This window comes from Phalacrocorax carbo, chromosome 1 (genome assembly GCF_963921805.1).
Source record: "Phalacrocorax carbo chromosome 1, bPhaCar2.1, whole genome shotgun sequence".
NCBI classification, from domain to species: Eukaryota; Metazoa; Chordata; class Aves; order Suliformes; family Phalacrocoracidae; genus Phalacrocorax; species Phalacrocorax carbo.
In genome coordinates, this window is record NC_087513.1 from 74,868,898 (window position 1) to 74,881,912 (window position 13,015).

At 42.3% G+C, this 13,015-nt stretch overlaps 1 protein-coding gene across 2 annotated transcripts in view; it reads left to right on the forward strand.

Annotated features, from left to right (window-relative positions):
• Nucleotides 1-13,015, forward strand: part of IRAG2 (inositol 1,4,5-triphosphate receptor associated 2) — a 39,406-nt gene that overhangs the window by 13,215 nt on the left and 13,176 nt on the right. The window contains exons 16-23 of one of the 2 annotated variants that reach the window (XM_064460160.1): nucleotides 3,304-3,467; nucleotides 5,017-5,131; nucleotides 5,556-5,718; nucleotides 7,927-7,988; nucleotides 8,916-8,981; nucleotides 9,961-10,066; nucleotides 11,241-11,388; nucleotides 12,202-12,283. In XM_064460160.1, the coding sequence (XP_064316230.1) occupies nucleotides 3,304-3,467; nucleotides 5,017-5,131; nucleotides 5,556-5,718; nucleotides 7,927-7,988; nucleotides 8,916-8,981; nucleotides 9,961-10,066; nucleotides 11,241-11,388; nucleotides 12,202-12,283 (906 nt within the window). Of the gene's footprint in view, nucleotides 1-3,303; nucleotides 3,468-5,016; nucleotides 5,132-5,151; nucleotides 5,719-7,926; nucleotides 7,989-8,915; nucleotides 8,982-9,960; nucleotides 10,067-11,240; nucleotides 11,389-12,201; nucleotides 12,284-13,015 lie in introns of those variants that run through there. The other variant, XM_064460169.1, reaches the window with a different exon arrangement.

A 13,015-nucleotide genomic window follows, 5' to 3' on the forward strand; every position in this document is an offset into this window, starting at 1 on the left:
GCAGTCTGCCTGGGTGTTAGAGATGACTGTATGGAGAGAAATATCTTTTATAATTTTTTTTTTTCTGAGGAGGAAGGGTGTGATTACTTTTCTACTTAAATACTCTGCTTCTCCTGACCTGTCTTGTGCGAGATCTCACTTTGTTAAAATATGCTTGAAGAAAAGGGTAGTTGAAGCAAGTTGATTTGAAGAAGAATATGAGGTCAGATGACAATGCTATATTTTGTGAGCTATGAAGCTTTTTCTGCTCATGGCATGTTTCTGTATGCCTCAAGCACCCCTTTTCCCCTGTGCTCTGAATCTAACTACGATAGTGGATGGTTTCACTATCAAGAGGAGGGAGGTGGCTTTATAACCAGATCCCAAACCACAGCCTTTGTAGGGTTTGCTTTCTTTTGAAAGGCAAAATGTTCTTTTGCTGGACACACTCAACAGGAAAAGTTTCTCCAAAAACTTATTTCAAATTTAATTTTGCATAATGTATTTTTACTATTCCTCATACCTCTTTCAAGGCTTGAAATTAAAGACTTCTGCTCAAGGTAACTGGCAGAAATAACTTCCCCATGTGGTAGTAGCAGTAGGTGCGCACAGCTTGACTCTCTTGCTCTTGTTCTTCCCTCCCATGTAACAGCACGGTTTTTGAAATATTTAATCTTGCTGGATGTAACTCTTTATCTAACCTGCTCCTTCTTACTAATCTGTTAAAAACACTGCTACAGAAAACTCCACCAAACTGCATATGAATGCTGTCTTTCGGCTCCTTAATAGATGCAAAAACCTCAGTTCATCCCACCTGGGTAATAGCAGGTGGCACCACAGTATATGGTGCTTTAAGCTGTTAGCTTTTTAGCAGAAAGCTACCCTTCTTTTCATCAAGTGCTGCAAAATGTGGTAGCTGGTCCTCTTCATCTTTCATGGGCAGGTGGGAGCAATCATTGGAGCCATCCAGTCCTGCAGGCAGCTGTTATAGTTTTTTTCTTTTATTTGTGTAAATCCTGAAAGCTTCCCATTGGAAAATGTGCAAGAGTCTGTCTCTTCACCCTGGTGTGACTTTGGGTAGACTCTAGGGAACTGCTGGCTCATGCAGTGCTGTAACTCCTTGATCTTGACTAAAAGCTTCCTCCTTTAAAGTTGTCACAGCTGAAAAATGCTTGTTAACTTACATTCATGTTGGGATCATTCCTGTTAAACATGTGAAGCTGAAAACTTTTGGTGTGGATGTTGGAGTTGATCTGGCAAATAAATTCTGTTCTGGCTCCTTAGGAAGCAATGCATTTGAAAACTCAGCTAACAGAGGATCAAGGGAGAACAAGATTATTTTTTTTTTTTAAAATAAAAAGTCCTGTCCTTCTGGGACACGTGGGGATGGGAAGTGACTTCATGGGAAGTGCACTGTCTTCACCTAGCTAGAACAAGCCAGATACGTGGGAAACACGGTATATGGAGATGAACAATAGTAAATCCAGAAAAAGAGTCAAAGGAGCTGCTTCCACCCTCAGAGGAAGCTTCTGTAGAAAAAAAGGAATTAAATCTTGGACCATGCGCTATCACTTGAAGCCTAAACACTTCCCACCATTTCCTGTCAAATATATTATGGACGTGTTTTTCTGCGTTCTAGTATTTTTAAGTATGTTTTAAAGCATATTATAAGTAAATTTTAAGTGTGCCTGTGTTTTTGTGAGTATATACATATATTTAAGCATGTGTAGATGGTGACAGTAAAAACTTTTTCACCCTTTTCCTGCTAGAAGATAAGACTGTGGCACATGTGACCTGATAAGCCTGTACCGCTTATGTGTCAACACCATGCTATTTCTAAGAGCAAGGGCTGCCTGTTCCTTGGCTGAGAAACTGATCTTCAGGATGTGGTCATTTGCACATGGTCACATCCCATGTCATCCCAGTAAACCTATCTAGCAATACTGCTCAGGGCGTGCGCGCGCTCTCTCTTTGTAGCATGGTACTTGCTGTGCTATACTTTTTTTTATTCTGTTTGAAGCTCACGAACAATATTAAACTCTAACTTGCAAGTAGGTAACGTGGCCCATGTTTGTAGGGTTGACGTTTTCCCCTTTGAATAATGTAAAACTGCAGAAATATGAGCCTCATTCTTACTTGACCACTGTTTGACTCTCTTTAACAGCTCTTTAAAAGCTGTGAGGACTCTTTCGCATGTTCGGTTGATCAAGGCCAGGAAAGAGGACAGGATTCCTCTTTCTCGGTCCGTTATACTGCAAGTCACTCTTCAGAGAAATACAGAAGATGCAGTGTTACTTAACACTTCATTTTTATCATCTTCCCCTTTTTCTCCCTACAAGTCAGAGGTAAAACTGGAAGCCTTTGTCACAGGGGTCATGCCTTGGACAGATTTCATCTGCTAGGAATGTATGACAAACTGAAATACGGATTTATTGGTTTGGGGTGGGTTTTTTGTTTTGTTTTTGCTGCAATACAAATTCAGATTGGTGCCAACAGACTTAGTTGTACCCTGAAGAAAGTCATAGATGTCTAAATTATAAATTCTTAGGGATTTCTGCAAGGTGGTCATTACTAAAACTCTCATGTTCTTTGTTGCTGTATCTGGGTGTCTTGTGATGGAGGTTTTCTGGGGTAAATTGTAAATACTCCATCATGGGCCATGCAATCTTCTGCCATGCTTACCATAAGTACTTTCCGACCATGTATTTGTTTTACAAGGCGCAAAGAGGAAGAGGACTATTTGTGTACCCTAGATCTGCCCAGAAAGAAAGGCTGAGAGTGGCTTTTTGACTAAGAATTAACCTTTTGAAAAAAGGTCAGATTGAGCTAGTATGCGGAAGGCTTATGTTTTCTTGTGCAAATGGTGTTATGCATTGCTCCATCTTTAAAAAGTCTTAAAGTACTAACACAGTCTAGTCTGTCTGTTCCCACATCCCTTCAGATTCAGGAGTTAGAGCACACAGGTTTGAAGTTTAGGTAGCTTTGTTAACCTATTAGACTGCACAAAATACAATGGTTTTGTATAAAATGGTACAATAGGTGTACAAAAACTCATTTCTCCTTTATTATATCTTCCATATTAAACTGTGTTTTTCCTCATTTCTCTCTCTCTTCCCCCTTCCCCCAAACAGATGCTGTGTCAGTAGATTACAGGATATTGTCAATCATCCACCTTCTTTACTGCTGGTAGTCTTGCATGTAGGTGATGGTGCTAAATGGTGGAGCAGGGAAATCAATTCTCACCATGTAAATTGGGGCTCTGGTTTACTCTCTGGCTCTGCTCCTCATGTAACAACATAGCAACTCAGTTTCCAAATTCTACAGGTTCTCAAGCAAGAACTAGGAGAAAAAAGACACCTTTGGATACAGAACCTTCATCTCTTGGAAAAATACAAAGAAACCCTAGATAAGGATTTTATTAGAACGGCGAGCAACCTGAGGAGAGCCAAGACAGAGCAACTTCATCTAAGGAAAGAGCTCTCTGCCAGGTACCTCTTCAAAGTGTGTGTGTGTGTCTCTCTCTTTGGGTTGAGTTTTTTGCCTGTGGAACAAAGTTTTCAGAAATCTGCAGGTTTTTTTACAGATGAAATTATCTGTTTTGGAGAGTGGATCTGGTTTTAGCATAACATTACACTATGTGGGAGTTTAAGGTTTGTGTATGAAGTAACATATGATCTTGGAGATGCCTTTGAAAACACTAGGGAGACCACAGGCTGAGCAGTTAAAGAAAGAGGGCACTGCCTATCTAGCAGGTGCAACCATTAAATAAACTGCTGGTTTTGTGTGAAGCAGAGACCTGTAAAATATATGCCTGCAGGCATTATTGTTTTGGGAGACAATTGCTAGCCCCACATGATATAATGTCTCTGGTTCTCAAGGGTATAGCTTCAATGACTTATTAAATATCAAAATGTAACTTTAAATTTCAGTATATTGGCACATGGTTCCTGCTATGAGTTTTGATGATGTTAATATGGCAGCAAAAGACAGCAGGTATAAACCTCTGCCTGTCCACCCTCCCTCCTCTCCTCAGACATTCAGGAAAATGGCTAGTCAAGGGGTTGGGTGTTTTTGCCGTAACAACTAATCTGAATTTGTTGTCTTTGCGGAACCCAGGTTTACTCATAGTGTCAGCCTTCTGCTATCCTACGCTAAATGTGTGCAAAAAACTTACATGTCTACCTGGGTTTGGATGTAAGCAGCTTCCTAGGGCTTTGCATCCCTCAGAGCTAATGTGGAGCAGTCGTACTGCACTTTTGCCTGATATCTTCCACTTAACATCGTTAATGTAGGCCTCCCACATGTTCTCCCTTCACTTGGAAAAGAGCTGATAAAAAAACTGATGCTTGGTTTCTTAAAGCTGCATTCTCTGTATCAAAATTGTTTGTGGTGGTAGCAACAAGAAAAAAAGGTGGGTTAGAGAAGAAATAGGCAAAGGGTTTCTGCAGTAGAAAAGGGGTTCCTCAAAAGCCATCTTTAGCACTGGTTCTGATGGCATCTGCTTGCTGTCAAGTGAAATACACAGCTTCATCAGGTTGATTTCCCAGTGTTTCAGAAAGTATCTGTAGTAATACCTCCAGGGTACCTTTTCTAGAATGACTGACTCTCTATCTGATTACTGTTCCTCCCAAACCATGAGACAACGTTGGGTGTTTTTTTTTTTGACCAAATTGCAAAAGTTTGTCCCACTAAGCACTTGCTCTTTGGGAGTGTTCTGGATATTCCAGAAGCTCCTACTATGGTACCCAGCTGGCTGGGGCTGGCACAGCCATTCCACTGTTCAGCTGGGGAGAAACCAGGGAAAACCTTAATTCCCTTCCTAATTCTGGAGCTGCTATAGAAAAGCCTTATCTTCCTGCTGGGGTGAATTGTGCTTAACAAGAACAAAGTCCCTGGTGCTGGATCCTGGGGACCTGCAAAATGTAACAGCTGAATGTGGCTCTTGATGCATGTCTCAACTAGTGTGTGTCATCTTCCAGCCATGCCTGCTCTAAAATGTCAGTAACGGATTGTGGTTTGTGCTCTCTCACCCCACAGGCAACGTGAGATAGAAACTGTCAAACAGTTACAAGAAGAAACTGCTGGCCAGGCAGAAACCCTGGGTTTAGAGCTGCAAAAAGCTACAAAGCAGCTTGAGGATGCCAGAAAACAGGTAAGGGGACAGTCTAGTTCCCTCTATGCAGAAAATAAGCAAGCAGATGCAAGAGGCTATGTACAATGCATCACTGCTCTTGGGGAAGGAAATAGCATGTTCGGAATGGAGTGCCTCATTGCAAAAGTGGAACCAGCAGAGGAAGTAAAAATTGAGGGGGTGGTGACAACAGTTTGCTGATGAAAGAGGCAGCATTGCATATTTGTGGTGGCTTAAAAAAAAAAAAAAGAAAAAAACCCAAAATAGCTTCCATACACAGTCCACCCCAATGTAAAAATGCAGAAGTTCAGAGGGAGCTTTATCACTTCCTGAGAAAGAACAGATGCAGTTTGGTTTCATTTACATCAACTGTAGAGGCTTCTTGTGTTAACCAGGCTGCTTTTTTCTTTCCTTCTTTTTTTGTTAAATATTGTTTTGTGCTTAGGCGGAGGATAAAGTTGAAGCCTTTCACTCGGCTTGTGCGGAAGCCGCATCCTTGAAATGCAAGTTAGAGGAAGCCATTTCTGAGCAGCAAAAACTCAAGGATGTGAATGCAGCTTTAACAAGCGTTTGCCAGTTTCTTCAAGAAAAGGTGGAAGACCAGAAAAGTGAGTAACTGCTGGCAGTGTGCCAGCATTCACTCTTGTACAGGCAAATCCTTTATGATTTAGTTTATGCCAAGGGGGGGAATCAGGTAAGATGCTCTGTGGAGTGGGGTTTTTTTTGGTTTTGTGGTTTTGTTTTTCCCCATTGTTTATTCTTCCTCCTTTGACATCTGCAACCATGGCATCTGGGCTGAGAATCAGGTGGGATCCTCATGAGTAGGTGTTAGGCTGGACAAAAGCTGCAGAACTGCCTAACAAAATCCCCAGTACTAGGAGGAAGGGTTAGTAACTCTCTGGGTGGCACTGGTACTCCCTTACTGAAGGTGCTGTTCCCACACCTGAATAGCCCACCCTATTCCTAACAGAGTCATCCCTTTTTCTTAAGCTTCCTGCCCCAGAGAGACCTGGGTTCTGTGTTCTGCATTTTGCTTGCTGCTTGTATTTGCTTTGTTTTTGAATAACTGCATGGCACTAGGCTGTTCTCCTTAGTGGAAAGCAATTGTCATTGTGTCATACATGTGCAACTTTTGTTACAGAACCATGGAAACTCCATACTACCTCTTGCTCGCTTGCTAACATCAACACCTCAAAAGCTTGGGCAGTTAAAGAATGCAGTGGTTTGATACCAGAACATGCAGCTTTTTCTTTCAAAATTCTGGAGTGTGTATCACTTACAGGAAAAAAACATTGACTGTCTTAAGCCCCACTGAATGGCTGGCCTCAGGCCAACCCTGTGTTTCCCAGGGCAATGTGACTGATGATCAACATATATGTGCATTGTAAACAACTTTATGTGAAACTAGAATTTGTCTTGTAGGAAAAATTACATGAGACCCTATATCTTAGCTCTATGTTTAAGACACAACTGTTATGCACTGATGTGGCAGAAACAGCTCCAGACTGTGCTTGCTGACTTCTGATGAATATTTTGGCATGGTTCACGTGTGCGTGCTTATGTTGCTTTCATGCTTACTCCTTCTTTCAAACTGTGGGGTTGATTTTTCAGCAAGAGGCATAACAATGGAAATAGTTGTGTCATTTTCCAACTCTGAATAGACAAAGCTCTTCTGCAAAGTGAGCTAGAGTAAATGAAAAGAGAGAGAACCCCAGACGTGTGGAAGAGGCTGGTGCCACTCTGACTGAAAAAAAAAAAAAAAAATCAAAATCAACCAAACAAAACCCAAACAAACCCTGAGAAAATATGACCACCCTGGAAATGCCTGAGACTTTGGCTTTAAAGGACTCCAGGTAGTTTGCAGAAATATCTCTCTGTAGATAAATAGAAACAAACTGGTAAATGTGTAGAGAAGTTGCAAGGTGTTAGGAAGAACAGGGATGACAAACAAGGGTGGGAGTGGGGGAGGGCAATACTTTATACTGGTTCCTGCAGAAAGTCAGACAGGGCTAGCGCCCCTACTGACTGAAGGGCTGGGTTGTGGTCTCTTCCCCACCCACCTACCCACTTCATTCCTGTATTTCCCCCCGCCCACATGATAATAGATGAGAAATGAGGGAACCTGTTGGCCAAGGAAGTTACTTCAATCTAAGTCAGCCTGGCACAGCTCCTTCTATGTTTCAGATGTCTGACTGTGCCTTGCTGCTAATTCCTACAGCCTTCGTCTAGTGAAAAAGCTGAATGAGCTACTGAGAGCTGCCTTCAATTTTTCCTTGGGCATTGATGTGATGGCATTAATGAAATCTCCATTCCCGCCCCCCCCCACACACACATTGTAAGCTGCAGTGTAAAAGCTATAATAGACTTATATCAAGGTAGAAGTCACCAGAGGCAAATCCTGGCATTACCAAACTTGAACAACGAATGTTTCTAAGTGTAATGTAAGGCCCACTGACTTTAAAACTTCTGTACGTGGTGTCAGATTGGAAGGACAAATGCTTCTCTTCCAATAAGTTGTAACGGAGTCTCCATTTCCACAGAGAACTGTGGCACCTTAACGCTGATGATGAGGGGTAGCATTCCCCCCTCTTTATGGCAAGGGGAAATGTAATCACAGGGAAGAAAATATGCCCAGTGTTTTCTGGAACCTGAAAACAAATTGCACTTTTAAAATTCTTTCCTGTGGAAAAAAACAATGTGGGTATAACTAGACTAAAGCGAAGGGCAATGGGTTTGTGATAGGCAGTAGTCAGCAGTAGATGGCTTGTTATCAAATTATAAGGAACCCTGTAAGACTTACAAATGTCTCTTCATAGCAACTGTTAATACACTTCGATGGGAACTGCTTCAAAGGCGACTCTGTGAATTGCTGTGTCAGGTACGATGTTTGTCTGGGGGGACAAGAAATGGTAGGCTTGCACAGGTGGTGCTCTGGTGGAAGGGCATCTACAGCTGAGATGAACTGCATGTAATTTGGCAGCATCTGCTTTCTTCTTTTCTAACATGTGCATAACTGTGGAGGCAGTAAACTGTGTGTACTGATCTGCGCATTATCGCTTTCCTCCTTCAGCCTTTTGGAGAAAAATGGACTAGAACTTCCAGGTGTGGTGTTGGTCTTCACTGTAAACAGTTGTTGGTGATCATATCAAATGGGGCTGAGGGCAGCTTCCCCTGATGCCTTGGTGTGATTTGTCCCCCCCCGGCCAACGCTCTCTTCTGTAGTCTTGAAAACAAAAGTTTAAAATTTTTCTCAGTATCCAGGCATTGGAATAGGCAGTGAAACAGTTATTACCTTTGTGCCCCTCTGTGGAAATATGTTGGAAATTATATAACTCTGGAGTGCTTTGCTTTGCATAAAAATACTTTCTCCAAGTTTGGAAGGGGGTGGAGGGGGAGATGTTGTGGGAAGACGTTTTTTCCCAACAAGCTCTAGTAAGGAGCTCTATAGCTCAGGGTCTGAATGTTCTGGATTTAACATAGAATAACGAGGTATCTATAAAGACAAACAGAAGTTCCTAAAAAGTATTCTAGGTTGTAACAGGGGCATCAGAGGAGCAGAATCAAAACTGTGGACAAGCTGCACATAAATAAAACTTGTATTTGTGCATAAAGGTCTGCAGAATTAAAGGCTGAAAGTCGCAAGGGGAAACAATTGCATAGTTCTCATGATAGCTGGAAATGGCTTAATTAGAAAGATAAAATTCAATTTCTTCATTATCAGTAGTAGTGTTCTATCTCTTCTTTTACCTTTTTTATTTTTTCCTTCTACATCTGCCTGCCTTAAACTATTTCTGTATTGCAACAGTGCTGTGCAGAATTAGAATCTGACTACAGTCTGCTGCCCACATCAGCTGAGCCGGTAAAAGGGAAGGTAAGTGTGTTTGCTATGACCATTGCTAAGCCTGTTAAAATATGACACTAGTTTTGTTTTGTTTTTGTGGTTTGTTTTTTTTGGCGACCTGAAGGAAATAAATAACTTCCCTTGTGAGAAACTTTGCCAAGGTAAACATCCAATAAAAATAATTGGAGATACATATTTATGGATATATGCATGTCCATGTATACACACATACAAAAGTATATTCAAAACCTTATTGTAAAACCAGTTTCCTGTTACTTCTGAAGTCACTGTGATAAAACACAGGTGTCTGATAAATTGCATTTTGAGAAGGATCAGAAGCTGAAGATGGGGCTGCATCTTCCGATTTCTTTGCCGTTTTTCATCTCTTAAGCAACATTATGTCAAAAGGAGCTGCGTAATTGTTGCTTCAGAAGTTTCCTCTAGCCATCTTCAGATGTCACCTCTTCAGCAGTAAACAGCAAGCAAGTGGTGTGCATTCAGGGGCAAGGGATGTGGGGGGCAGCGCTTTGTCTCCATGCGGCCAAGCTCCTGCTTAGGGAAAGCTGACCTGTGTAGCAGGTGCTGGACACAGGAAGAACGTTCTCCTCCTCAGCCTGTCTGCTTGGCTTGGCTGGAGGGTTTTATTTTAGGGTTTTGTTTCTTTAACAAGGTTTTGTTGGTTTCTCGGGTTTTTGGTTTTATTTTGTTGTTGTTGTCCTGTCCTGTTCTTCTTGCCTGGTTTTGTAGTATCTAGTTCCAGACCTAGCTTAAACCAATGTGTCTGTTCCAAATGTAAAACTGAATAATTCTACTTCTTCCTGTATCTGTTCTGTCCATTAAGGATGTGAGATTTTTGTAGACAAAAAAGTAACAGATGAGGTATTTGTATAACTGTTAGTATTACATTATGCAGATGCAACTGCGTGGGGGGGGGGAGAGTTGGTGGCATTAATGTATTCAGCGTGACTGAACAACAGCAGCACTTGCTATTTTTTTTTTTTTCTATTAGCAGCTCCATTGCTCTAAACTGTGGAGCAAAGGACCCGCCTTGTGCTCAGAAGTTCCCAGGACACTGCCCTTGGATATTTCATACCAGCATAGTGCGTCTCTTCTAGGTAAGACCTGGTGCTGTTGGCCATTTTTCCGTCTCTCTCCTGAAATGTCAGAGGAGTTGATAGATGGTACAGAACAGTATCACTGGTGCTAAACGTACTGGTAAGTTGTAGAAAAATCTATTGTTGGCTTTAGTCTATTTTTGCATGTAATCCAGGAGGCTGAACCATGTTTATAATGCTTGCAATTAAAGGCCTGAAAAGGTGGCTGCCTGTCAGCCTAACGGGAGTCCCCAAAAGCTTAAGGAACTGTTGTTATAAATCATATATCCAAGTGTATTCCTGACAAGACGCTTTCCAGTCTGGATCGAGATTGCTTGAGTTGTATTCTTCCCATTCACCCTGTTAACTGGCGCACACTCAGATAGCAAGCCATGTCCTGCTATTTTGCTACTGAGCTGAGGTCAGACCTGCTTTAAAAACTTGGACGGGTAATGTAGCTACTGAGAATCAAATAAGTGTATTTGTTGATTTCTCCTGCATTCATAAGGTGTTCATACTTCCCTGCAACTCTTGAGCCTTACGAGTATTTAAAACAACTCCTGACATCTACGCATTGCAGGGCCACAGAACTGCAGAGCGTGTTTGGGCTTTTATAGACAAAGTGTTGCTTCCAGCAGTAAGCTGGTACACCACAGTCTCTTCTCATGCAAACTATAAAATGCTCGAATGTAGTTCTATGCCATACTGGGAGAAATGGAAGAAGATCTTGCTTGACTGCACTCGCTCCTTATAAGACCACTCTGCTGCTCTGAAAGGGCTGTTTCAGTGGGCTGACTCAGAGTGTTCTTGCAACTTGGTGTAATATCACAATCCAGCCACAAATAAGGCAGGCATTCTCAGCTTGCACCAATCAAGTATTGATACAAAAAAAGGATCTATTTCCCAGCCCCCTCTGCCACATAAAATAATCCACTCCAACGAAGCTGTCCTATGTGGAAGTTTCTATAATGTGGCTGATGGAAAACCCCATCCCCAGGTGCTGCAGACTCTCCATCTACAAAATATGTTAAGGCCACATAACCTAACCCACTCGTACCAAGATGGAAGCTGCCTTACTATAAATCTGTATTTGGTTGATCTGCTTCTTGATTAATCTAGACTTAGTAAAAAATTGATATGTGACTAAATCCAACTTTGCCAATGACCACCACTCTTCATGCTTGTCTCTTAACAGATGCTCTGACCTTGGAAACCTCCTGCCCAAATAACTGTCCTGTGCACGGCTGGGATCAGCGTTGTAGACAGAGCTCTGGCAGCTGCATGTTTGAAAGCCGCAACCTGGGAGATGCATATGCTTCAGATGTGACGTCGGTGAGGTGCAAGTAAGACAGCAGAATAACCTCTTTGGGGCAAAGGCTGGAAGAGTCCGTGCGATCTAGCAAGTTCCAAGGGAAAGTTGTACCCTCAGCACATGTTGAGTTCAACAGGAGGGAATATCTTATAGGAAATACTGGGTGCCCAGTGGTCAGCTAATGGTGTTACGGGTTAACACTTTGCTTCGATTCACAAAAGTAATATTAAAACTTTTTACTGAAACTGTTGGTATGACCACCAGCCAAATACAGTGACGGTGTTTCCATTTCACGCTGGAGAACTGAGGCACGATGTAGGCATTCTTGTGTATGTTTTCAGTATTTAACTCGCAACTGACACTTCCCATTTAGGAGCCAAATCCTATTGGCTTTGAGCAGTCACTCTTTTTTGGGTAGAATTTAGAGCAGGAGTTCTGAGGTCTTTGCTTATTGAGCTGCCTCCCTAGATCTTTAAAATAGAGATTGAACTACTTGAGATTATGAAAGCTAGCTAACTATTGTCAGTGAATATTTTAAAAGATAAGGATGTTCCCGAAGATGCAGAGGCAGGCAGTCTGCAGCAAAAGACTCGGCAGATCTTGAAGCTTTTGCCACTGGCTTTCCGCAGAGCTGTGCGGTGTGGAGGAGGCTGGGAGGACTGGTGGTGGTTCTTGCTATTTGGGGGAGGACGGGTTGATGTTAGTGATGAATTTGTCTTTCTCTGAGACACCAGCTGTCTGACTATAGAGATAATGCTGACTTCAGTTGTTATATGCTTAAGGAAAATGGCCACTATATCTCTCTGTTGTTCAGGCAATATGCAAATAAAATGTGTATTGCCAGGTGGAAAATATGCTCTGCTGGTAACTATACTGATGCAGACCTTCCTGTTTCCATTACAATGATGGACTCTTCGCTCGCAGAGGTGAGTGCTCTCTGGTGCCTGCAATGTGGTTTTGAATGGGTTCAAGCATTTAGTGCCTTACACAGACCCAGATCCAGACTGAGCAGCTAAAAATCAGCACTGCTCCACGGCGAACGGAGCTGGCATCAGTCAGCAGGGTGCTGTGACATCTTGTTCTGTGTAAGGTAGTCCCTTCTATTTGGGCATGCTTCTGGAATGCTGTAGCTATAGACCCAAATGTCTTGATGTTCACATGCATCTGGGTCATGCTGGGGAGCATTTTAAACATGGTTTCGAGGCTTGAGACAGTGCTGTTTCTGCAGTAATACTCAGTTCTGCTAGGGAAGTGAGTGATTTTTTTTTTTTTTTTGCTGCTGTTATCCACCTGCAAGAAGCCACAGGATGTTTTAGTTGTGAATGCTGGCTTTCTCTGCGCTTTCTCCCATGGCTACCATGTAACAGCTGAAAAATGATATCTTTGCTATATGAAAACTTTCTTTCAGCTGATGTGCCCAGATATGCCTCTACTGCTGTCTTGAATCCTGCATCTACATCTCGAGCTGTCAGTTGGTTTTCTCATGGCAACAGCAAGATGAGCTGCAGCTCGGCAAACCTAGCTGTGCTTTGTGCTCAGTGCCACAAAACTCACTATTGAAATCCAGACCTCAGCCCTGCCGCACAGGGCTTCGAATTGGCTTTACAAATTCCAGTATTGGTGTTGGTGGTGATGATGGTAGAATACTGGTCAGTGGT